A 24645-nucleotide genomic window follows, 5' to 3' on the forward strand; every position below is an offset into this window, starting at 1 on the left:
GATGTGAGAGTTGGACTACAAAGAAGGCTGAGTGCCAAAGAATTGATGCTTTTGAACTGTGGTATTGGAGAAGACCCTTCAGAGTCCCTTGGACTGCAAGGAGATCCAACCAGTCCATCCTAAAGGAAATCAGTCCTGAATATTCATCAGAAGGACTGATGCTGAAGCTGAAACTCCAATACTTTGGCCACCTGATGCGAAGAACTGACTCATTTGAAAGACCCTGATGCTGGGAAAGACTGAAGGCAGGAGGAGAAGGGGATGACAGAGGATGAGATGGTTGGATGGCATCACTGACTTGATGGACATGAGTTTGAGTAAGCTCTGGGAGTTGGTGATGGACAGGGAAACTTAGCATGCTGCAGTCCATGGGGTTGCAAAGAGTTGGACATGACTGAGCGACTGAACTGAATTGAGTACTAAAGTAGAATAGCAAACCAAATGCATTCTTCTTTGAAGTTTCCTAGATGGCCATGCAAAGAATGTCAGCTATGTAAAGAGGTAGCAGGTGGGGACACAGTGTGTTGGAACACAGCGTTTTAGAGCAATTACAACGAATGTCTCACATATTATTAAAAAGAGAACAGTTCTCCTTAATCTAGTCTTCAATATTCCTTGCAACTAAAATACTTGCTTTAATAGCAATTCTGTCCTTTAATAAATGTGAATACTGGAGAATCCCCAGGTTTAAAATATCACCATGCACAGTAATATTATTTTGATATGTGGATGCTAGGAGGTGGGCTCTGTGTACTCATTGGCATAAAGAATTTCTTCATCCTTTTCCTTGCTGGTAATAAACCAGTTTAAGATGTACAGGTAACTACAGATAAATCTGAGAGAGATTTCATTTTTCAGAAGACCCTAATGTTGCATCTGTTGTGAATTTTACTAACTTGGAGCAAATGACTGTGGTGAAAAGATAGTATAAGATAGCTCTGGAGTTATTCTCAGAAAATTTTAAGCAGATGTTTCAGTTCAGTTCAGTTGCTCAGTTGTGTCTGACTCTTTGCAACCCCATAAACCACAGCATGCCAGGCCTCCCTGTCCATCACCAACTGCTGGAGTTACCCAAACCCATGTCCATTGAGTTGGTGATGCCATCCAACCATCTCATCCTCTGTCGTCCCCTTCTCCTCTCCCTCTATCTTTCTCAGCATGAGGGTCTTTTCAAATGAGTCAGCTCTTCGCATCAGGTGGCCAAAGGATTGGAGTTTCAGCCTCAGTATCAGTCCTTCCAAAGAACACCCAGGACTGATCTCCTTTAGGATGGACTGGTTGCATCTCCTTGCAGTCCAAGGGACTCTCAAGAGTCTTCTCCAACACCACAGTTCAAAAGCATCAATTCTTCTGCGCTCAGCTTTCTTTATAGTTCAACCCTCATGTCCATACATGAGTACTGGAAAAACCATAGCCTTGACTAGACGGATTTTTGTTGGCAAAGTAATGTCTCTGCTTTTTAATAAGTGTCTAGGTTGGTCATAACTTTTCTTCCAAGGAGTAAGTGTCTTTTAATTTCATGCAGATGTTTAGGTTAATAAATTGCGAAATTATTTGATGATAGTCTTCCTGAGTATCTCTAATGTATGAAACTGTAGCGTGTGACCTCTGTCAGGGATGAATTGAACATAAACAAGTCTGCTGTTCACACTTTTTGAGTGATGTGATTGCTGACCTTTATTTGTTGGATCGCTGACACTGCCATAGTTTCAGTATAAGTGAACCAGCTTGCTGCTGCTGCTTTAGCCACTCTGTCGTGTCTGACTCTCTGCAGCCCCATAGACTATAGCCCACCAGGCTCCTCTGCCCACGGAATTTTCCAGCAGGAATACTGGAGTGGGCAACGTTCCCTTCTCCAGGGGATCTTCCTGACCCAGGGATCAAACCTGCATCTCTTGCATCTCCTGCATTGGAGGCAGATTCTTTATCCCTAGCACCACCTGGGAAGCCCCATAAATCAACCAGCTTAGCATTTTATAGTTTCCTTCTCTTTCAGTGTCCCAGTAAGTCCTCACATCCCCAACTTTAAAAGCATTATAAGAAATAAAATGTCATTGATATAACTTTTTTTTTTGACTTTCAAATTGAAAAAAATTAATAATCCTTGAGTAAGGTCACCTGTAATGAGACTGGCTATGCAAGTTTGGAGAAAAGGTACATACTAGAATTACACTTCTCTGCATTACAAAAGGTACAGTAATTTGAAGAGCAGATAAAAAAATTCTATGGGAAGAAATAGACACCAAAGAAGATGAAAGCATCCTTCTACCCAACCATCATCACAGGGAGACAAATACTTGTTGGGGAGGAGGAACAATTAAGTTGTGCGATTTAAAGTTGAGTCTCCTCAACTACAGAGTTTTTGGTAAAATCTAAATTGCTCACTAATGGTTGGCATAAAGGCATTCTTTAATGAAATCAAGTAGATGTTGAGTTCTATAGTAGTTTGAACATGGAATGAACACAGTGAGGGCAAGTGAATATAGAGGAGTCAGAAGATAAAGGACACTAAATTCAAGGTTACAGTTAAATTGGTGCCTCCTAGTATCAGTGAGAATGTTCACATTGTTAAAATTTTTAGGGCAAGCTGACATTCATTCACTCACTCATCATTTGTTTCATCAACACATAAGCACTGTTTTTGTGGTATCTAAACCAACAGACACCTCTGCAGCTACGAAGTTTGTGATCCAGTAGGGAAAGGAGTTATTTCTTAACCATTTCCTTATTTGTTTGGCTGTGCCTGATCTTAGTCTGAGCATGCAGGATCTTCAGTCTTCCTTGTGGCATGTGGGATCTTTAGTTGCAGCGTGCAAACTCTTAATTGCAGCATGTGGAATCTACATCCCAGACTAGGGATCAAACCTGAGCCCCCTGCATTGGGAGTACAGAGTCTTAGCCACTGGACTACCATGGAAGTCCCAGGAAAGGAGTTAGAGAACCAAAGTCATCTAATTAGCTTTTAAAATTTTATTTGTGATAATTACTATAAAAATACCAGGGTGCTGTGAAAGTATGTAAGAAAGGAAACTAGTTTTGGGGTACCATAAAGGACTATCAGAGGGAGTAAATTAAATTCACATCTAGAGCACAAATAAGATTAAGCATGATGAAGACATGAGAAGAGATTGCTCCATGAATGTACTTATTAGCTTTTGGTACAATAGCAAGTAACAGAAAATCCAAATAGCAGTGGCTTAAAATGGAGAAGTTTATTTCATTCCACTTACATAACTTAGGGCTGGAGTGTCCAAGGATGGACTGTCCTCATCAGTATGAGGAACCGAGGGTTATTCTATTTGTTGTTCCACTATGTATATCCTCTAGTTCCAAGGATCCTTCATGGTCCGGGACGACTGCTCTAGCTCTAATCATTTCATTAGCCCTCCAATCAGCAGAAAGAGGAAAGGGAAGAAGGAAGGAGATGCCTCTTTAAGAACATTTCTTATACCCCAGGGTTATACCTTAATAACACAGCCACATTGAGCTGTGACAGAGATTGGAAAAAATGGTTTGTATTCAAAGCAGACATGCTTGCATGCTAAGTTGCTTCAGTCCTGTCTGACTGTGAGCATATGCGTAGCCTGCCAGGCTCCTCGGTCCATGGGATTCTCCAGGCAAGAATACTGGAGTGTGTTCCCATGCCCTCTTCCAGGGGATCTTCCTGACCCAGGGATCCAACCCACATCTCTTCTGTCCCCTGCATTGACAGTTGGGTTCATTACCACTAGTGCCATTTGGAAAGGCCCAAGGAAGACATGTGCCCGAGTAAAAATTAGGATTCTATTACTGTAGAAAAAGAGGGCTAGGTGTTCTGTTATAGTGGAGACAACTAATAGCTTCTGTAAGGGAAAACTGTATGTACTTAGATAAAGTTCTATGTAAGAGAAAGTTTGGTATATTCAAGAGAGAGAGCATAGTGTGTTTAAGTGTTATGAGCAAAGGGAAGGAAGAATGACGAAATAGGACAAAACTAGATAATGCAGGTAATGGCCAATCATACACAGCCTCTGAAATCATGTTAGGAATTTTGAATTTTATCCAGAGAACAATGGAAAACTATTAAAAGTTTTAAAGGAAGAGGGTAACATTTTCAATTTCTCATATAAGAAATTTTTTTCTCTTGTTATGGTGTGGAGAATACTTTAGAGACGTTGGAAATATATGTTGCGTTAGTTGCTCAGTTGTGTCCAACTCTTTGCAACCCCATGGACTGTAGCTCATCAGGCTCCTCTGTCCATGGGATTCTCTAGGCAAGAATACTGGAGTGGATTGCCATTCCCTTCTGCAGGGGATCTTCCTGACCCAGGGATTGAACCCAGGTCTCCTGAGTTGCAGGTGGATTCTTCACCATCTGAATTACCCAGTAAGAGTACTCTTTGGCACACAACTGCGTTATTTATCAGTTCTGAAAACACTGGACACGGGTTCAAATCTGAATGGAAACGCACTGAATGTTTGTAATGGTAATTAATGTCAGGAAAGCTGCTCTTTCTCCTTTATAACTTTTTATTTTGAATGATTTGTTTTACAATAAGCATGTGTTACTTTAAGTTTCATTAAAAGTTAATGTCATTTTCCATTTTGAAGAACACACATGAAAAGACTTGCTGATTTGCAGACCAGATTGCTGACCCCTGTCCTTAATGGTCTTTCTTTGTTTTTCTCTCCATTTCTGATGGTTGCCTCCTCCCTGGAGTCTGCCCATTTGCCAGGTCCCTTTGCATTGACAATTCTTTTAGACTGTTTTCCTACTTTTTAATTTAGTGTTTGCATTTCTGATGAGATGAGAAGTAGCTTTGTCTCGTTCTATCATCCATTTCCCCACTCACATGTTGTTCTCCTGTATCCTGACTCTGTCGAGCAGCATCAGTTTCTGCTTTTCTTCCAGGGACTTTTGGATAGGAGGTAGATGTCCTTGGAGCTTTCTTGGTGGCTCAGATGATAAAGAATCTGCCTGCAATGCTGGAGTTTGATCCCTGGGTCGGGAAGATCCCCTGGAGAAGGGAATGGCTACCCACTCCAGTATTCTTGCCTGGAGAATCCCATGGACAGAGGAGCCTGGCGGGACTAACACTGGACACCCTTGGATTTTCTTTTCTCCTACTGCCAGCATGTTTCTAAAGACGTGCATTCAAGGACTGGCTAATGGGGATTAAAGAGGCTGTATGGGAATCGTATCTGACCCTTGACCCTTTTCCTGGACAGTGTACACTTTAATTGCTTAGACTTACACATTTTTTTTAAAACTTTAAGCCTTTTTATTTTGTATTGGAGTATAGCTGATTAATAATGTTGTAATAGCTTCAGGTGAACAAGACAGGGACTTAGCCATACATACACCTGTATCTGTTCTCCCCCAAACTCACCTCTCATCCAGGTTGCCACATAACATTGTAGACTTACAGAATTTTGGACTTAAAAAAAATTTAAAGGCCATCAACGATAAAGTATAACATAACACAGAAATTCCTTTGTGGATATTCTGAATATTTTTAATATCTTTTGTCTCTTTGAAGAGCTCTAGAAATTAGAAGCTTCCTTCTAATTAGTAGTTCTTAGAAAGACTATAGGACCTAGAGTCAGACGACTTGTATTACAATCTACCCTCAATTGTAGGATGACCTTGCAAGCTGAGTAACATTGAGTTGTACACAGCTAACCTCAAAACTGTCTTTAGGGGGCAGCTAGCTTCTAATAGTTAACTTCTAAACTGTCTTTAGGGGGCAGTACTAAACCACAAAATTTATAATATAAATTTTGCTATTTTTGCTAATGCTATTGGCAAATGTTAATATAAAATAAAACTAAAATAACAATAATGAGACTTGTGATGCAATTATATATACCTCTTATTTGTAGTAAAATTTTCTATGTAGTCAAATGAAATGGTAGTTTAAAACTCATTCCTTTAATGATTTATTTAATAAATAATTATTAAATTACATTATGCACAACTTATGGTAAGAGATGCAAATATGAATAAGCCATATTTGTTTCCAGATAATTTACAATTAACTAAGACAAATAATTTGTGTTTGTGTGTATACAACTCTTTCAGGCTAAAGATTATAATAAAAATAACATTTATTGATTATTTTTTATGGGCTTCCATAGGAGGTAGCTCAGTGGTAAAGAGTCTGCCTGCAATGCAAGAGACACGGAAGACGCGCCTTTGATCCCTGGGTCTAGAGGAGCCCCTGGAGGAAGAAATGGCACCCCCTCCAGTATTCTTGCTAGGAAAATCCCACCAGGGAAGTCCGCTGTCAAGCAACTAATTTTATCCTCATATAACCCCTTAAAGTAGGAATTATTATTATGCCTACTTTGCAGATAAGGAAACTGAGGATTAGTAGGATTATGTGATTTGCTCAGTAACACATCTTGCAAGTGGCAGAGCCAGGAATATCTATCTATTTGAATATATTTCATATATATCTGTTTGACTTTAAAACTTTTGCTGTTTGCCACTATACCGTTTGTCATTTCAAAGTCTATGTGAAATAACAGAATACACAAACTGACAGAAAGAATTGAAGACTTTCAGAAGAAAGCAACATCCTTCCTGTTTGTGATAAATCTAGAAAATTTTATGTAAGAGGTGAAATCTGAACTGTATTTTGAGGAATCAATAGTATTATAGGAGAATAATAGCTAAACACAGTGGTTAACACTTACTGAAACCTCACTGTGTGTCAGGCACCATATATTCATTACCTTATTTTTCAGGAAAAATTTCTAAGGGAGGTGTATACTACTGTATTATTTTCCCACTGCATAGATAAAGTAAGTGAGGCTGCCAGTGGTCCTATACTCTGAAAATCACACTAATTAGTAGGCTAAAAAGTAAGAGAGTTAGAACTTGAATCCAGGACTAATTTTTAGAGTCTAAACTCTTAACCAGTACAGACAGTTGTATGGAGAAGTAAGGTGGAGGGCATGAACAAAAGCACAGAACAAATTAGGAAAGGATAAATAATTCCATTTGGCTATACCTTGGGCGAATAAAAGGGAGTAAGAAAGGGGCTGAAAAATAATTTGACCACAAAACCTTGAAGCCATATTAAGGAATAGGAATATTATTTGCTCTACAGTGGGAAGTGACTGAAGAATTATGAGCTGGGAAGCGACATAAGCAGTTTTTCTTTGGGGAGGAGAAAGAGACAGAAGAAAAAACTTATTAATCTATAAAATGTTGATAATTGTTAGCCAAGCATATGATTTATACTGCCATATGTGGCAGCCTTGATGGTCAAACCAATAATTGATCATGAGTTGGTGAAGAAGATGCCCTTTTGATCATTCTAGTCATTTTTATAGATAGCATTGATCAAACATATGGATTGGATGCCCTAGAGATAAGCAGTCTGGATTAGGATCATTTTTCTGTCACTTACAATCTCCATGACCTTGAGTTTTGCTTGACTTCTTGTGGCTTAGTTTAGTATTTTCCTGAAAGTCTTGTGTGAATTAAAATAATGAATAATAGAGGGCTCAGTAGATTGTAGCACTGTATTATTGTGTTATAATTATAATTATAAAAGCACTGTAGCATTGTATTATATCTTACAGACAGTAACTCATTGAAGGACCATTGAAGTTCTTAATTTCTCAGTTATTGAAAATTGATAAAGGGAAATGTAAGATGGGAATGCAAAAACCAGTTTTATTGTGAAGTCTTTTATGCTATTTTTTAAAGCAACAACTTTTACCGGGACATGGGTGCTATTTACAATTCAGTATGTAAACTATCTTTACTAACTTCAGTAATCATGATCTATCAACATTATACTGAACACTAGACTCTGAATATTTCTAGACAAACTTATTGTCTTTGCTATTTAAAAAAAATACTATCTGCTGAATATTCAGCAGGCTCTTTTAATGTGGAATTTTTCTTTCGTCCTGGCAAAATTTCTTGCATTGATACTTTGACAATCTCTTTTTACCTCTACTTGGAACTCTTAGTTTGATCCCTTAATTTTCTTAACTTTTAACTTATTTTATTCTGTCCTCTGGGAAATTTGCTCAGACTTATTTTCCAACTCTTCTATTGGATTTTATGTATTCTCTCTCTTTCTGAGGATACTGTTTATAATTTTTCTCTGTATATTTAGTTTGGCCTGTTAAAAGCTTCTTCCCAATATATGGCTATCATTATACCCTTGTTCATATTTAACTGAAAAATTAGGAACTGTTTATGTGGATGAAGTTTGTTGAGGAGGGGTTTCACAGTAAGCATTAAGACATGGACCCCTCTACCATTTTCCTAAGTACTTAGAGATTGGTTGTTTTTTTTTTTTTTTGAGCAGTCCAGAGGAGTATACTCTCATCTGCTACCTGGGAGATATAAACTTAGCTGCCATGTTCTCTAAGACAAATGTGGGAAGAAGGCACTGGGGCAGGTTGAGCATCTTTATTTACTACATAGATATTCACTTAATTTCATTGTTTTTAAGACCCAGAGGGATCAGGTGGAGAGGGAGGTGGGAAGGGGGACCGGGATGGGGAATACATGTAAATCCAAGGCTAATTCATTTCAATGTATAACAAAAACTACTGTAATGATGTAAAGTAATTAGCCTCCAACTAATAAAAATAAATGGGAAAAAAATAAAATTAAAAAAAAAATAGGCATCCCTCAGTTCATTGTGCCTGGTTTCTTAGAATTCATAATCCCTTAGCTTCAACCTCACCAGAAAGTAAATCTCCAATTTCTTGTCAGGTGGTGAAGGTTTATTTTCTTGGCTGGGTGATGAGTTTGGGGTCTAATTTCTAGTATAGAGTTTCTATTCTGTTTTAGCTCCACCAACACCTACAAAATGTCTTGCATTATTACCTCACAGGTAGTCAGTCTCTCTCATTCTTAAGTCCTTTAGAGGTGTTGAATCATGAGTAGATCTGCTTCTTATTCTTCCTCTTTGCAGACAGTTTGCTTTCCGTTTCCTCAAGTTTTCTATATGAAATTGATAAATCATTTGTTTTTCATTGTCTAAATGTTTTCTTTTTTTTTTTTTTGAGCCTCTAGATGTTTTCTTGATATTGCTCATCTATTAACTTCCCCCCTGTTGTCCTTGTCCTTATGGTTAAGATCATTTTTGCAAAAGTTTTGCTGTCATTTAAGTGAGATTTGGAAAGTAGCAAAACTAAATATGTTTGCTTAGCATGGAAGTCTTATTATTAACTTTAAAAGTATCACCCCTCTTACAAGGGCTTCCCAGGAGACATAAGAGACACGGGTTCAATCCCTGGGTGTGGAAGATCCCTTGGAGGAGGGCATAGCTCCCGACTCCAGTATTCTTGTCTAGAGAATCCCATGGACAGAGGAGCCTGGTGGGCTACAGTCTAGGTGTTGCAAAGAGTTGACCATGACTGAAGCGACTTAGTACATACCCCTCTTATGCATATAATATGAAATTTTATGAATTTCTTTTTTTTTCCCCAAAATGAGTCTACTTTTTGATGACATTGTGAAAAAATGGACTTTTTATCAATTCCTATTTCAACATTTTCAGTTTGTTCCTCTGATTGCTTTAGAAATCAAAATATTTGTTGCTGTTTCTATGTTCTCTTGAGTCATTTTCATGTCCTATTCTTCAATATGAACTTTGCAATTTACCAATCTTTGTCACCCACTTTTTTCACTCTGTTTTCTTTCACATTCAACTTAGAATTGAATTATACTTATTTTTTGGCTGATTTCCATAGCACAGCCACATAACTATGTGCAGAATTAAGCTAATTTCTTCTTGCTAACATACACCATGAGAAATTTATGTAATTTAATTGATGTTAAGATATCTAACTGACATTGATATAATATATTGGTATGATATAAATTTAATTTCAGAGAACTTCATCTACAATAAATTTGTCACCAGGAGAAGTGGAAGATGATGATGATGATGAAAACACTTGTGGGCCCTCAGGACTCTGGGAAGCATTAACTCCTTGTAATGGATGTAGGAACCTTGGCTTCCCCATTCTTGCACAGGTAATGGTTTACTTTCTTAAGATACAATAAAACATAAAATGGTTGCCTAGGTTTTTAAGTAAATCTTTTTTATTACCTGCTGAAAATCTAATTAGTATTTTATTTATACTTTGAAATTTTTCTTCAGTTGAGGGTCAGTAAAATGCTTATATTAGCTGTATATATATATATATATATATATACGTGAAATGCTTATATTAGCTGTACATGTATGCGTAAGTCAACACATACTCTACATAATTATAATTTTATGTGATTTTATTTTGGTCATGATGCTAGCTCTAGAAAAATTGAGTTGTATGAGATGTTTTAGTATTAATGAATTTGAAATATTTCATTTTAAAGAATGCTATTTTGAAATTAAATCACAATTCATATTTAAAAAATAAAATGATTTAAAAGAAAGCATGTGAGAGCTCTTTAAAAGCACAGTGATTTTTTTTTCTTAGCACAATGGAATATTGTAGAATAATGTATGCCACTGACAATTATGCACTGCAATCCCAAAATGAGAATAGAACACTAAAACATTGATTATAATTTTGAAATCATTTCACTACTCATTAAGTCACTTTTAGTTCTATTGTATCACCCTCAAGTTTTTCTTGTGCATTATGATTCACAAGCCTTTAGAGGAACTTCAGAAATAAATAAAACAAGCCAAACAGAGTTAGGAAATTTGAAGCCACAATGAATTCATCTCTACGTGAAGATGGAAAAGCACTTAATATGAAAAATAGTGTAATGGCAAAGGTGTGTTTATGTAACTACATAAAATATAAGTGGAAAAATAATCTAGGATAAGAAAGAATTAAATATATCTCAAAAATATTATTTTCTGTTTTGCAACAAATATGAACCAATTGTGTTCAAGAAACCATTACATGTTTTTACATTTATGTCATAACTTAATCATAGCCACCCAAATTCCAATATTGATTTATTGCACTTAAAGAATCTCTTTATCTTAATATGAACTATTTATAGAATTTTAAGACAATTTATACTAACCTTACAGATTTATTTTCAATATTTACTGGCCTGTGAGATCCACAAAGGTATACGGTGTATTGCTCAGTGTCTATGATTTAATGCCAACATTGTTCCTGGAATATTGTCAGAATTAAGTAGTATTTGAATTTAATGATTTTCTATAGGGTTTCATTTCTTCACTTGTTGATGTTTGGTAGAAACCAATGCAATACTGTAAAACAATTATCCGTCAATTAAAAATAAATAAATTAAAAAATGCTTTTACCTACTTAAAAGGGTGTGTTCGTGTATGTTAGTCAAGGGTATAGAAGAAAGGAAATTAAGAAACATAGGTTTTGCTTTTATTAATATACTCTTATCTGCTTAACAATTTACCAACAATTGAATGCTTTTACCTATTTTTTGGCTCATAAAATTAATATCTTTGTATTTTTATATAAAATAGCAGAACTCTAAGCTATCATAATATATGACTGTATCTGGGTTCACCATCACCTTATTAGCATTTACATTTATTTTTTAAATTTTAACTTATTTTGTTTTACTAGGTTTAGGAGTTGGCTTGGTAGCAACTTGCTTTTGTTTATAATTTTTAATATTTTTCTTTGGCACTTTTTTCTGTGTAGGCTTGTATCACTTTAATAAATATTGAGTATTACTGTTTTAATAGCTATGTTTACCCTAAAATGTTTCCCAATCTGAAGCTTTTCTTTATTTTTTAATATTGTATGGTCATATGTTGTGTAGTTTTTTAACCATCAAATTCACTAAACTTTATGGTCTTTTCTTAAAATTCATTTCATCTAGAATTTCTTTTAAAAAATTTCAAATATGGCCTTATATTTGTTTTTAACTTGTTGATATCTAGTTGTTCTATGACCTTCCATTTGACAATAACTCTCATTCCTTTCATTATATGCCATCCTGCTTGGCTTGGGCTTTCTTCTGGATCTCTTATTTTACTTTTCCTGTTTTTAAAAACAATGACCCACTTTGATATTTTTTCACATATATTGTGGGAGAAAACTGTTAGCTGACATGATTGTCTGCTTTTTAATTTATATTTTATACTTTGTCAAATTTAAAAAGTATTCTTATTGGATTTTTAATTGTAACTGCTTTAAATCTATAAACTTACTTGAGATGCACTACCTTTTTAAAAAATGTATTTAATCTAACAAATCAAACATAGAATTCTTTTACCAAGTTTCTCTTCTAGTCTTCTTTTACTAATGTTCTCGATTTGTAATGGGTTCCCCTTTAACGTGTGTGGGGGTGTGTGTGTGCTTAGTCACTTTAGTCACATCTGACTCTTCATGGCCCTATGGACCGTAGCCCTCCAAGCTCCTCTGTCCATGGGATACTACAGGCAAGAATATTAGAGTGGGTTGCCAAGCCCTCCTCCAGGGCACCTTCCTGACCCAGGAATCGACCAGCGTCTCTTACATCTCCTGCATTGGCAGGAGGTTTCTTTACCACTAGCACCAAACCTGCCTGCCAGTGCAGGAGACATAAGAGATTCCTGGGTGGGGCAGATGCCCTCAAGGAAGACATGGCAACCCACTCCAATAGTCTTGCCTGGAGAATCCCATAGACAGAGGAGCCTGGAGGGCTAGAGTCAATAGGGTCATAGAGATTCAGACACGACTAAAGTGACTCAGCACATATATATACATATATAATTACAACAGTTTTAATGTGATGATGCAAACTGTAAAACTACTGATTATATTTCACAATGAAATTAATGTGCAATGGTTAACACACTAGTATAGCTTAAAACATTTGATATAATGCTAGAAGCATCATATCAAATATAAGTTTTTCCTATAACTTGCAACAACTTTGAACTCAGGATTTTCTGGACATATGATTCTGTTATTGATGAAATTTTAAGGAAACTTTATTTAGAAGCCAGTTTTTTCAGATCTGGATTATTTGGGGGGCCATTAAAATCATTAAGCCATAAGCACTGTGCATGTAGGGCTTCGTGAAAAGTCCCTACCTTACAGTTTGGCACAGGAGCCTTTGCAATCAGTGGAATTAGTATAGTGCTTAGTAGATTCCTATATATTCAGATTTGCTGTATTGGAATAAATATAATTTATTCTTCTTAGCTGGATCTAGCAAACAGGTATCAGATATCTTGTATTCAAAGTAGAGTGCTAAACTTCAGAAACATGAGGATTATGGAAATACAAACTTAATTGGGAGCCAGATTACCTTTACATTCTGATTCTGGGCTTTAAAACTATATTATTTATCACTTTCAGATTCTTAGATTTTGTACTTGCAAAATTATAACATTGCTTGATCTTTTGGATCTTAATTTCCAAAATTATCTAATTTCTAGTTTTTGTCTAGATTTTGAATTGATCCTATATTCAAGTTTCATCTATTTTTTCTGCTTTTTGTAAGGTATTTTCTTCTCTTACTATGACTAGATTGTTGAGGTTTTTATAAGGAGCAATTCATTTCAAATTTATGAGAAATGGAATTCTGAATAACAGGATTAAAATTAAAATATATAGAATATATTGGGAACTTTAGTATAATTTCAAAGCAGTTAAATAAAATTTGAGCTGGGCAAAAAATTAGAAAAGAAATCAAGAATGAAAGGACTAGGAATATGAAGCCCTTTCTGGAAAGTATAATTAAACTCAAGTTTGTTTTTCAATATTCTTGGCAATAATAATCACTGCTGTTTTGAAAATGGAAGTGAGAAGGGAGGAAGTAGAATTCAGAAGTGAGCAAGAACAAAGGTGGGGTTGGGGAAAGATCCTCCAGAGCAGATAATCAACTATTAGATAAGACCCAAGAATGAACATGGGAGTTACACTTTATAACTCTCCCATTTGTGTTGTTGCAATAGTACTTGGGAACCATCTAAACAGGAGACAATCCAATAAAAGTGCTAGGAATAAAATGTAAAACTGTATCTTGTGTTTGCTCAAATGGCAAATCCAAATCTGAAATATTTGATTGACTGATAAGCTCAGAAAAAGCTACAGTGAGATCAGGTATTGTCTGGCCATAGGAAACCGAAGTCATAAAAGAAAATGTGAGGGAAGAGAAACTTTGGAGTGAAGATGAAATAAGAACAGAGAATTTTGTTACTTGAGTTTGGTGAATGCAATGAATACATCTAAACAAATGAAAAGCAGTGCTATTCCATAAGAACTGTTATCCCATATCCCTTGGGCTTTTTGTGCTGTAGGCATCTTACTTAACTTTGTTGCTTTTGCAGACGTTGGAATGACTTACGTGCATCTTATTTTTTCTCTAATGAATTTCTCTTCTTTCAAGACTCACCTGAAGACTCATCTGCTTTTTTGTCTAAACCTTCTCATCTGGAGTTAGGTACACTCTCACTCTGGCTCCCTGGCTTCCATAGCATTTCACTTCTGCCTCTGCCTGTTATTTACATCCTCCCCAGCATAATCATACTAAGTGGCTCTAAACTCATCAAGGTGTATGTAAAGGCTTTGAATGCTCACTCAATCTTGATTCTTTCCATAGAAAAAAGTAGCATTTGCCTAGGGGAAGACAAGTAAAGAAAGTGATGCCAGTAAAATGGCTTCCTTCTCTTTCTGTAGCTAAACAACAAGAGCTTATAGTAAGAATTTTGAGCTTTCAACTCTACTCTGCCATTTGATGCAAGAAGTTCTCCTACAGTATCTCTACAGTGACCACTCCAGTTTTGCTGGGACAGTTTCTGTCAGTGAGAATACTTATTAAAATACACTTTTGTTAGTATTTCTCCTGATCAGGTGATATGTACTTTAATAATTTGATGTATGTGTGTGTGTGCTGAGTTCAGTTCAGTTCAGTCACTCAGTCATGTCTGACTCTTTGCAACCCCATGAATGGCAGCATGCCAGGCCTCCCTGTCCATCACCAACTCCCAGAGTTCACCCAAACCCATGTCCATCGAGTCAGTGATGCCATCCAACCATCTCATCCTCTGTCGTCCCCTTCTTCTCCTGTCCTCAATCTTTTCCAGCATCAGGGCCTTTTCCAGTGAGTCAGCTCTTTGCATCAGGTGGCCAAAGTATTGGAGTTTCAGCTTCAACATCAGTCCTTCCAATGAACACCCAGGACTGATCTCCTTTAGGATGGACTGGTTGCATCTCCTTGCAGTCCAAGGGACTCTCAAGAGTCTTCTCTGACACCACAGTTCATCAATTCTTCGGCGCTCAGCTTTCTTCACAGTCAAACTGTCACATCCATACATGACCACTGGAAAAACCATAGCCTTGACTAGATGGATCTTTGTTGGCAAAGTAATGTCTCTGCTTTTTAATATGCTGTCTAGGTTGGTCATAACTTTCCTTCCAAGGAGTAAGTGTCTTTTAATTTCATGGCTGCAGTCACCATCTGCAGTGATTTTGGGGCCCAGAAAAATAAAGTCAGCCACTGTTTCCCCATCTATTTGCCATGAAGTGATGGGACCAGATGCCATGATCTTAGTTTCCTGAACATTGAGCTTTAAGCCAACTTTTTCACTCTCTTTCACTTCATCAAGAGGCTCTTTAGTTCTTCTTCACTTTCTGCCATAAGGGTGGTGTCATCTGCATAACTGAGATGATTGATATTTCTCCCAGCAATCTTGATTCCAGCTTGTGCTTCCTCCAGCCCAGCATTTCTCATGATGTACTCTGCATATAAGTTAAATAAGCAGGCTGACAATATACAGCCTTGACGTACTCCTTTCCCATTTGGAACCAGTCTGTTGTTCCATGTCCAGTTCTAACTGTTGCTTCCTGACCTGCATACAGGTTTCTCAAGAGGCAGATCAGGTGGTCTGGTATTCCCATCTCTTGAAGAATTTTCCACAGTTTGTTATGATCCACACAGTTAAAGGCTTTGGCATAGTCAATAAAGCAGAAATAGATGTTTTTCTGGAACTCTCTTGCTTTTTTGATGATCCATTGGATGTTGGCAATTTGATCTCTGATTCCTCTGCCTTTTCTAAAACCAGCTTGAACATCTGGAATTCACGGTTCATGGACTATTGAAGCCTGGTTTGGACAATTTTGAGCATTACTTTGCTAGTGTGTGAGATGAGTACAATTGTGCGGTAGTTTGAGCATTCTTTGGCATTGCTTTTCTTTGGGATTGGAATGAAAACTGACCTTTTCCAGTCCTGTGGCCACTGCTGAGTTTTCCAAATTTGTTGGCATATTGAGTGCAGCACTTTCACAGCATCATCTTTCAGGATTTGAAATAGCTCAACTGGAATTCCATCACCTCCACTAGCTTTGTTCGTAGTGATTCTTCCTAAGGCCCACTTGACTTCACATTCCAGGATGTCTGGCTCTAGGTGACATCAAAAGACACTTTTGTTAGTATTTCTCCTGGTCAGGCGATATGTGCTTTAATAATTGAATATATGTGTGTGTATGCTCAATCGTATCCAACTCTTTGTGACCCCATGGACTGTAGCCCACCAGGCTCCTCTGGCCATGGAATTTTCCAGGCAAGAATACTGATGGGGGTTGGGAGGTTGTCATTTCTTATTCCAGGAGATCTTCCTAACCCAGGGATTGAACCTGTGTCTCTTGTATCTGCTGTATTGGCAGGTGGACTCTTTACCGCTGTACCACCTGTGAAGACCAGTATTTTGATAGGTTCTAACAAATTATGCACATCTCACTGTCACTGATTTATACAAAAATCAGTACATGGTAGTCTTGAGGAGACATACATTCTGCAACTTGTCCGCCTACCTGGGTTGGAGTATATGTTCAAGAATAGATTGGGTGGTCAGCCTGCTGCAGATGGCAATATGATATCGGGTATGAAATTAACAGTTGCTGACAGCTAACAAATCTCTGTAATACAGCCTTGGGGAACTCTTTGGAGAAGTACTAGAAACCTCCTTAGTGTGCTGTGGCCTCCAAATGAGGCTCATTTGGCCTTGAGTCCTTCCAAAAATTAGAGTATTTTCCAGATGAGCCTCTGTACCAAAGCCTCTGCAGGACTTTTAGCTATTCTCCCTAAGCACCCTGGCCCCATCTTTTTGAGACTTACCACTGGGCACTTCTTCTCTTTCTTAAATCCAGTTATGTCCAGAATGTTCCTAGCTTGGGTGGCCCGGATTCTGCTGTGAGCCTTTGCTGATGGTCTCAGGATATAAATTGGGTTTTTCCACTGAATAAAAAGATCCCCTCTATCTGGAGGGGGACACAGCTGAAGGTAAAAAGAGTGGCCAGTGGCAAGCTTCAGGCGGAGCTGTTTTTTTTTTTTACTGTTATGAATGGATATCTCTACGAACTTTAAGGGAAGCAGCCTGGTTAGCTCTAAAACCTGTGTAGCTCTTTACCTCTCTCCCGGGCAGCAGGGCTGGGCCTGTTAGAGTCGTCACAGGTAGCAGCTGGTGGGGCCAGCAGCATGACATCCGGCAGTGTGAGGTGGGGGCTGGTGCCAGCGACGCCCACAGTCACCTTTCGGGCGCGGTTGTGCAGATCCATCACTTCTCCTTTCCTGCTGACCTGTGTGAAGTCACTCTCACACACTGGTGCACATTGGAATATAGGGTACTCCCCCTTGTACACTTGTTGCTGCAGTTTCCCCACGGAGGTCTTAAACATACGCATGGCAAGACTGCTTTTGGCTGTGTAGTATGCTAATGTACACTGGCTGTTCTTCAGTAACTTTTGTCAAGATAGCTCCTGGAGCCTCCTCCCACCGTCCTTACCACACCTCGCAGGGCGTCCTGTTTCCCTGGTCTCTCCAGCAGTTGAGCTAACAGTGGTCTCCTGCAGACTTTGCCTCTGAGTGCCTGAGGGCAAGGTGTGGGAGCTGATTACCGACTACTCAGTGCTAGAGGCAGTTTCTCCTGGCCCTGACTGTGCCCTGCCTAGAGCACAGAGATGTCAGGACATGCGGAAGCCAGGCCTCCAGTAGATGTCAGGGTGTGCAGATATAAAGGTGTGCGGTTATCAGGGTCCCAGTATGTCAAGGTGCACAGATGTTTAGGTGCACAGATATTGGTATTCAGTCATAATCCATTGCATCTCTCCTCTAGAAACTGTACCCTTCAACTAAGCCTAAACTACCTTGAGGGCCCCTCTTATCCTCTCCCGCACTGTAACCTGGGCTCACCACACAGACCCTTGTCCATGTCATGCAACCGTCCCGCCCTCAGGGCAGATCACTGTCCCCTCTACTTCACCCATCCTCCTCACCAGGCCACACTGCCACAGCTCAGAACACCACTCCCTCCTCCCCGGGCCCATCTAAGGATCTTAATACTTACTGACAAATTGCTTTCCAAAATGGTTGGGCAAACTTTCTGTTAGGTATGAGTTTAAAATATGCATACTCTCTTAACCAGCACTTTTAACTGCCAACAATTAGAATTAATTGTAGGCAAATTACCTTAAAGACAGTTGGACAAGTTGGTAAACAAGCTGGATGTATAGAATGTTTATCAAGGTTTATTGTGGCAAAAACAATCATAAACAAGATTAATATCTTATAATAAGGATTTGGTTAAATAGATTATGGAGCATTCTGTGAAAGAATACTCTGAAGCCATAAGAATGATTATGTAGTTCCTTATTTATTGAAATGAAAAGATATACCTGGTAATATTCTTTTAAGAAAAGATAAAAGCAAACATTTCAGACTAGGTTTATACCTGTGATCCAATTTATGTAAAATCATCCATATGTGTGTTTGGCTATGAAATTGCAATATGTTCAACCTAATGTTTAAAGTGCTTGTCCCTGGATGATGTAATTTTTATTTTCTTTATATTTCCTATTTTCTCTTAGGATACTTATTTACTTCTATTAATGGGATGAATTAAGCTACTTTTATTAAAAATATTTTTACAGCCATCAAAAATTTTATGTTTTGACCTACCCTCAAGTTGCTAAGATTTTCCCTAGACATCTGTACCCTAACTGTACAGTGGAAACAGCCTTGAACATCATTTGTATGCTCTTGTCTTTACTCACAAATTGGCTTATTAAAGAAGTAGTCAGAAATTTTGCTATTATAAATATTATAAATTCAGTAAGATTAAAATATACTTATTGGAATGACAATTTACATAACACACACATACATATACATGTAAAGCCATATTTTTTGAGTTTTTTGTCTGTTCTGTAAGTAAAAACGAACACTTTCTTCCCTTCATATTGAAGTGTCTGGTTATTTCTGGAAATATGAACACTTTGTTCTTTTTTTTTTTTTTTTCTTTTTTTTCCATTTATCTTTATTAGTTGGAGGCTAATTACTTTATAATATTGTAGTGGTTTTTGTCATACATTGACATGAATCAGCCATGGATTTGTGTTCCCTGTCCTGAACCCCACTCCCACCTCCCTCCCCACCCCCTCCCTCTGGGTCTTTGCAGTGCTCCAGCCCCGAGCACTTGTCTCATGCATCCAACCTGGACTGGTGATATGTTTCACACTTGATAATATACATGTTTTGATGCTGTTATCTCAGAACATCCCACCCTCGCCTTCTCCCATAGAGTCCAAAAATCTGTTCCATACATCTGTGTCTCTTTTCCTGTCTTACATATAAGGTTATCGCTACCATCTTTCTAAATTCCATATATATGCATTAGTATACTGTATTGGTGTTTATCTTTCTGGCTTACTTCACTCTGTATAATGGGCTCCAGGTTTATCCATCTCCTTAGAACTGATTCAAATGTATTCTTCTTAATGGCTGAGCAATATTCCATTGTGTATATGTACCACAGCTTCCTTATCCATTCATCTGCTGATGGGCATCTAGGTTGCTTCCATGTCCTGGCTATTATAAACAGTGCTGCGATGAACATTGGGGTTCATGTGTCTCTTTCAGATCTCAGTGTGTATGCCCAGAAGTGGGATTGCTGGATCATATGGCAGTTCTATTTCCAGATTTTTAAGGAATCTCTACACTGTTCTCCATAGTGGTTGTACTAGTTTGCATTCCCACCAACAGTGTAAGAGGGTTCTCTTTTCTCCACATCCTCTCCAGCATTTATTGCTTGTAGACTTTTGGATAGCAGCCATCCTGACTGGCATGTAATGGTACCTCATCGAGGTTTTGATTTGCATTTCTCTGATAATGAGTGATGTGGAGCATCTTTTCATGTGTTTGTTAGCCATCTGTGTGTCTTCTTTGGAGAAATGTTTGTTTAGATCTTTGGACCATTTTTTGATTGGGTCATTTATTTTTCTGGAGTTGAGCTGGAGGAGTTGCTTGTATATTTTTGAGATTAATCCTTTGTCTGTTGCTTCATTTGCTATTATTTTCTCCCATTCTGAGGGCTGTCTTTTCACCTTGCTTATAGTTTCCTTTGTTGTGCAAATGCTTTTAAGTTTCATTAGGTTCCATTTGTTTATTTTTGCTTTTATTTCCAATATTCTGGGATGTGGGTCATAGAGGATCTTGCTGTGATTTGTGTCAGAGAGTGTTTTGCCTAAGCTCTCCTCTAGGAGTTTTATAGTTTCTGGTCTTACATTTAGATCTTTAATGCATTTTGAGATTCATTTTTGTGTATGATGTTAGAAAGTGTTCTAGTTTCATTCTTTTCCAAGTGGTTGACCAGTTTTCCCAGCACCACTTGTTAAAGAGGTTGTCTGTTTTCCATTGTATATTCTTGCCTCCTTTGTCGAAGATAAGGTGTCCATAGGTTCGTGGATTTATCTCTGGGCTTTCTATTCTGTTCCATTGATCTATATTTCTGTCTTTGTGCCAGTACCATACTGTCTTGATGACTGTGGCTTTGTAGTAGAGTCTGAAGTCAGGCAGGTTGATTCCTCCAGTTCCATTCTTCTTTCTCAAGATTGCTTTGTCTACTCGAGGTTTTTTGTATTTCCATACAAATTGTGAAATTATTTGTTCTAGTTCTGTGAAAAATACCGTTGGTAGCTTGATAGGAATTGCATTGAATCTACAGATTGCTTTGGATAGTATACTCATTTTCCCTGTATTGATTCTTCCAATCCATGAACACAGTATATTTCTCCATCTATTTGTGTCCTCTTTGATTTCTTCTATCAGTGTTTTATAGTTTTCTATGTATAGGTCTTTTGTTTCTTTAGGTAGATATACTCCTAAGTATTTTATTCTTTTTGTTGCAATGGTGAATGGTATTGTTTCCTTAATTTCTCTTTCTGTTTTCTCATTGTTAGTGTATAGGAATACAAGGGATTTCTGTGTGTTAATTTTATATCCTGCAACTTTACTATATTCATTGATTAGCTCTAGTAATTTTCTGGTAGAGTCTTTAGGATTTTCTATGTAGAGGATCATGTCATCTGCAAACAGAGAGAGTTTCACTTCTTCTTTTCCTATCTGGATTCCTTTTATTTCTTTTTCTGTTCTGATTGCTGTGGCCAACACTTCCAAAACTATGTTGAATAGTAGTGGTGAGAGTGGGCACTCTTGTCTTGTTCCTGATTTCAGGGGAAATGCTTTCAATTATTCCCCATTGAGGATAATGCTTGCTGTGGGTTTGTCATATATAGCTTTTATTATGTTGAGGTATGTTCCTTCTATTCCTGCTTTCTGGAGAGTTTTAATCATAAATGGATGTTGAATTTTGTCAAAGGCTTTTTCTGCATCTATTGAGATAATCATATGGTTTTATTTATTGAGAGGCCTAGTCACATATCAATAGCAGTTCTTACTAGCCTATCCAAAATCTTTATATTTTAATTTCCACTTCATGTTTACACTGTCTGTAATTAGCAAAAAGAATAAGCCTAACATATATTTAGTAATCAAACTAGCCTTTCAAACCTATCCAAGAGATTCTGGTATTTGTTGAAAGGAATAGGTAGCACTGGATACAGTATAATTTAATTTAGGTGCTTTTTAAAAAATAAAGTGAAGATACACTGATTTTCTTAAAAGCAGTTTCATGCCATGCACATATGTTACAAGTTACTTATCTTAGGCTTCCATTAGACCACTGAGCTAATTGCCTTGTCTCCAGGGAAACCAGAAGCAATATTAGTTATAGAGCCTAAGACTTTCACAATTTTTCCCTAACCAGTCATTAGACCAGCAACAGTAGAACCTCTTTTATGTGGCCTGATAACTATTATGTGTAGCATTCTGGGAAATATGTCTATTTTCATTGAGTCTAATGAATTTTATCTGTAATTCCTCTAGATATTTAGAAAACTGTCTTAGTATTTGCTTCAATAGTTAAGAAGCTGAGATGGCTAAATAAGAAATCAACCTGAACCTAAGATTAATAAATTCTTGGAAGACTGACCTATGCAAACATTGGTGTGATTAATGCCAGAGAATGTTTTGCCTATGTGCTCTTCTAGGAGTTTTATGGTCTTATATTTCAGTCTTTAAGCTGTTTTGAGTTTATTTTTTATTTTGTCCTGGGAAAGGAGGCATTTAATTTTTATTTTTTAACCTGGACATTCTGTACTTCTAGTCAATGTACCTTTTCTTTTTTCCTTTAATGATTAAAGCAATGTGTGTTTGGCCACAGTCTGTTTTAGTTAACATAGAATTCAAGTTAAATCATGTACAAACTAGAATGACTTCCCCATGCCTCAGTATGTAGAAGTTTCTTCTATTAATAATCGTAAGCAATTAATTGAATTTCAATTATTAAGTATGCAATAAAGCCTTAAAATAACATTAGGAATGCAAATGTCATTGTAGGACCTCTTTCTTTTTTATATAGAAATTTAGTTGATTTATAATATTATACTAGTGTCATATGTGTAGCATAGTGATTCAATGTTTTATAGATTATATTGAGTTTATTTTTGTACATGATATGAGAGTGTGTTCTAATTTTATTGATTTACATGTGGCTGTCCAACTTTCTGAGCACCACTTGTTGAGGAGATGGTCTTTTTCCCATTTTTATATTCTTTCCTCCTTTGTCAAAGATTAATTGACCATAGGTATTTGGGTTTATTTCTTGGCTCTCTTTTCTGTTTCATTGATCCATATGCCTGTTTTTATACTAAAAGATATAGACACTCTTATATTCTAGCAGCACTGTTCAGAATAGGCAGAACATGGAAACAGCCTAAATATCCATCGTCAGGTGAATGGACAAACATATCATATACACATGCAACGGAATACCACTCAGACATTAAGAAGAACAAAATAATGCCATTTGCAGCAACATGGATACAGCTAGAGATTATTATACTGGTGAAGTAAGTCACATAGTGTGCCTGTGTCAGGTTAAGTGTGATATCACTTATATGTGGCATCTAAAATATGACACAAATGAACCCATCTACAAAACAGAAACAGACTCATAGACATAGGGAACAAACTTGTGGTTGTCCAGGTGGAGGGAAGAGGGAGAGGGATGGACTGGGGTTGGTAGATGCAAACAATTATTTTTAGAATGGATAAAATAAGGTCCTAATGTATAGCACAGGCAACTATATTCAATGTCCTATGATAAATCATTCTGGAAAAGAATATAAAAAATAATGTATATATGTATAAGGAGTCACTTTGATATATACAGCAAAGAATGGCATAACATTGTAAATAAACTATGTTTCAATAGAAACTTTTAAATAATTTTTTATGTGAATGCAGAAGCTCTTAGCTTTCTATACAGTTAGACATTCTTACAGTAAATTTATGTTCCTTCTCCTCTCCATAAGAGATTGAGGTAAATTATCAGAATTTAACCTCCTGGGCCTTCTATGGGGCTTCCCTGGTGGCTCAGATGGTAAAGTGTCTGCCTGCAATGCAGGAGACTGGAATTTGATCCCTGGGTCAGGAAGATCCTGTATTTGTTATCCCTGAAATTGAGATGATCCTTTAGGTATCTTTCAACTCCAGAATAGTTATGCTTTTGTGATAGGGGTTCAACTTTCCCTCCTGTAATAAAATTACTACATACATTGGGAATATTCCAAACAATAATAATGACTTAAGACATTACTCAGATATTAACAGCTCTGAGAATTTGTGATACAATCCATAATCTTATTCTTCTGCTAAATTTTCTCTTGCCAAAACTTTTAAAAGAACTAATACTTGAAATAAGGAAATGATAAAACTGTTAGTTCAGTAAGGTGAGCATTCAGTGGGAGCAGTGCTTTCTTTTTGTTCAGTTGCTAAGTTGCGTCTAACTCTTTGCAGCCCCATGGAATGCAGAATGCCAGGCTCCTCTGTCCATCACTATCTTCCAGAGTTTGCTGATTCATGTCTATTGAGTTGGAAAAGTGAAAGTGAAGTCACTCAGTCGTGTCCAACTCCTGTAACCCCATGAACTGTAACCTACCAGGCTTCTCCATCCATGGGATTTTCCAGGCAAGAGTACTGGAGTGGGATGCCATCTAACCATCTCACCCTCCGCTACCACCTTCTCTTCCTGCCCTCAGTCCTTCCCAGCATCAGAGTCTTTTCCAATGAGTGTACTCTATGCATCATATGGCCAAGGTGTTGGAACTTCAGTTCAGCATCAGTCCTTACAGTGAATATTCAGGGTTGATTTCCTTTAGGATTGACTGGTTTGATCTCCTTGAAGTACAATGGACTTTCAAGAGTCTTCTCCAATACCACAGTTCAAAAGCTTCAGTTCTTCTGTGCTCAGCCTTCTTTATGGTCAAACTCTCACATCCATATATGACTGCTGGAAAAACCATAGCTTTGACTAGATGGAGCTTTGTTGGCAAAGTAATGTCTCT

General features: G+C 37.3%; 2 protein-coding genes across 16 annotated transcripts in view; one reads left to right on the forward strand and one right to left on the reverse strand.

Annotated features, from left to right (window-relative positions):
* ANKS1B (ankyrin repeat and sterile alpha motif domain containing 1B) overlaps window positions 1-24645 on the forward strand; it is a 1083120-nt gene that overhangs the window by 262601 nt on the left and 795874 nt on the right. For all 15 annotated transcript variants that reach the window (XM_070454108.1, XM_070454113.1, XM_070454115.1 and 12 more), the window contains one exon: window positions 9851-9994. In XM_070454108.1, the coding sequence (XP_070310209.1) occupies window positions 9851-9994 (144 nt within the window). The remainder of the gene's footprint in view (window positions 1-9850; window positions 9995-24645) is intronic.
* GARIN6 (golgi associated RAB2 interactor family member 6) overlaps window positions 16925-24645 on the reverse strand; it is a 37607-nt gene continuing 29886 nt past the window's right edge. Inside the window, 2 exon segments of the mRNA XM_070454158.1 lie at window positions 16925-17307; window positions 17310-17615. Of these exon segments, the coding sequence (XP_070310259.1) occupies window positions 16925-17307; window positions 17310-17615 (689 nt within the window).

Source organism: Odocoileus virginianus, chromosome 23 (assembly GCF_023699985.2).
Source record: "Odocoileus virginianus isolate 20LAN1187 ecotype Illinois chromosome 23, Ovbor_1.2, whole genome shotgun sequence".
In the NCBI taxonomy this organism is placed as follows: domain Eukaryota; kingdom Metazoa; phylum Chordata; class Mammalia; order Artiodactyla; family Cervidae; genus Odocoileus; species Odocoileus virginianus.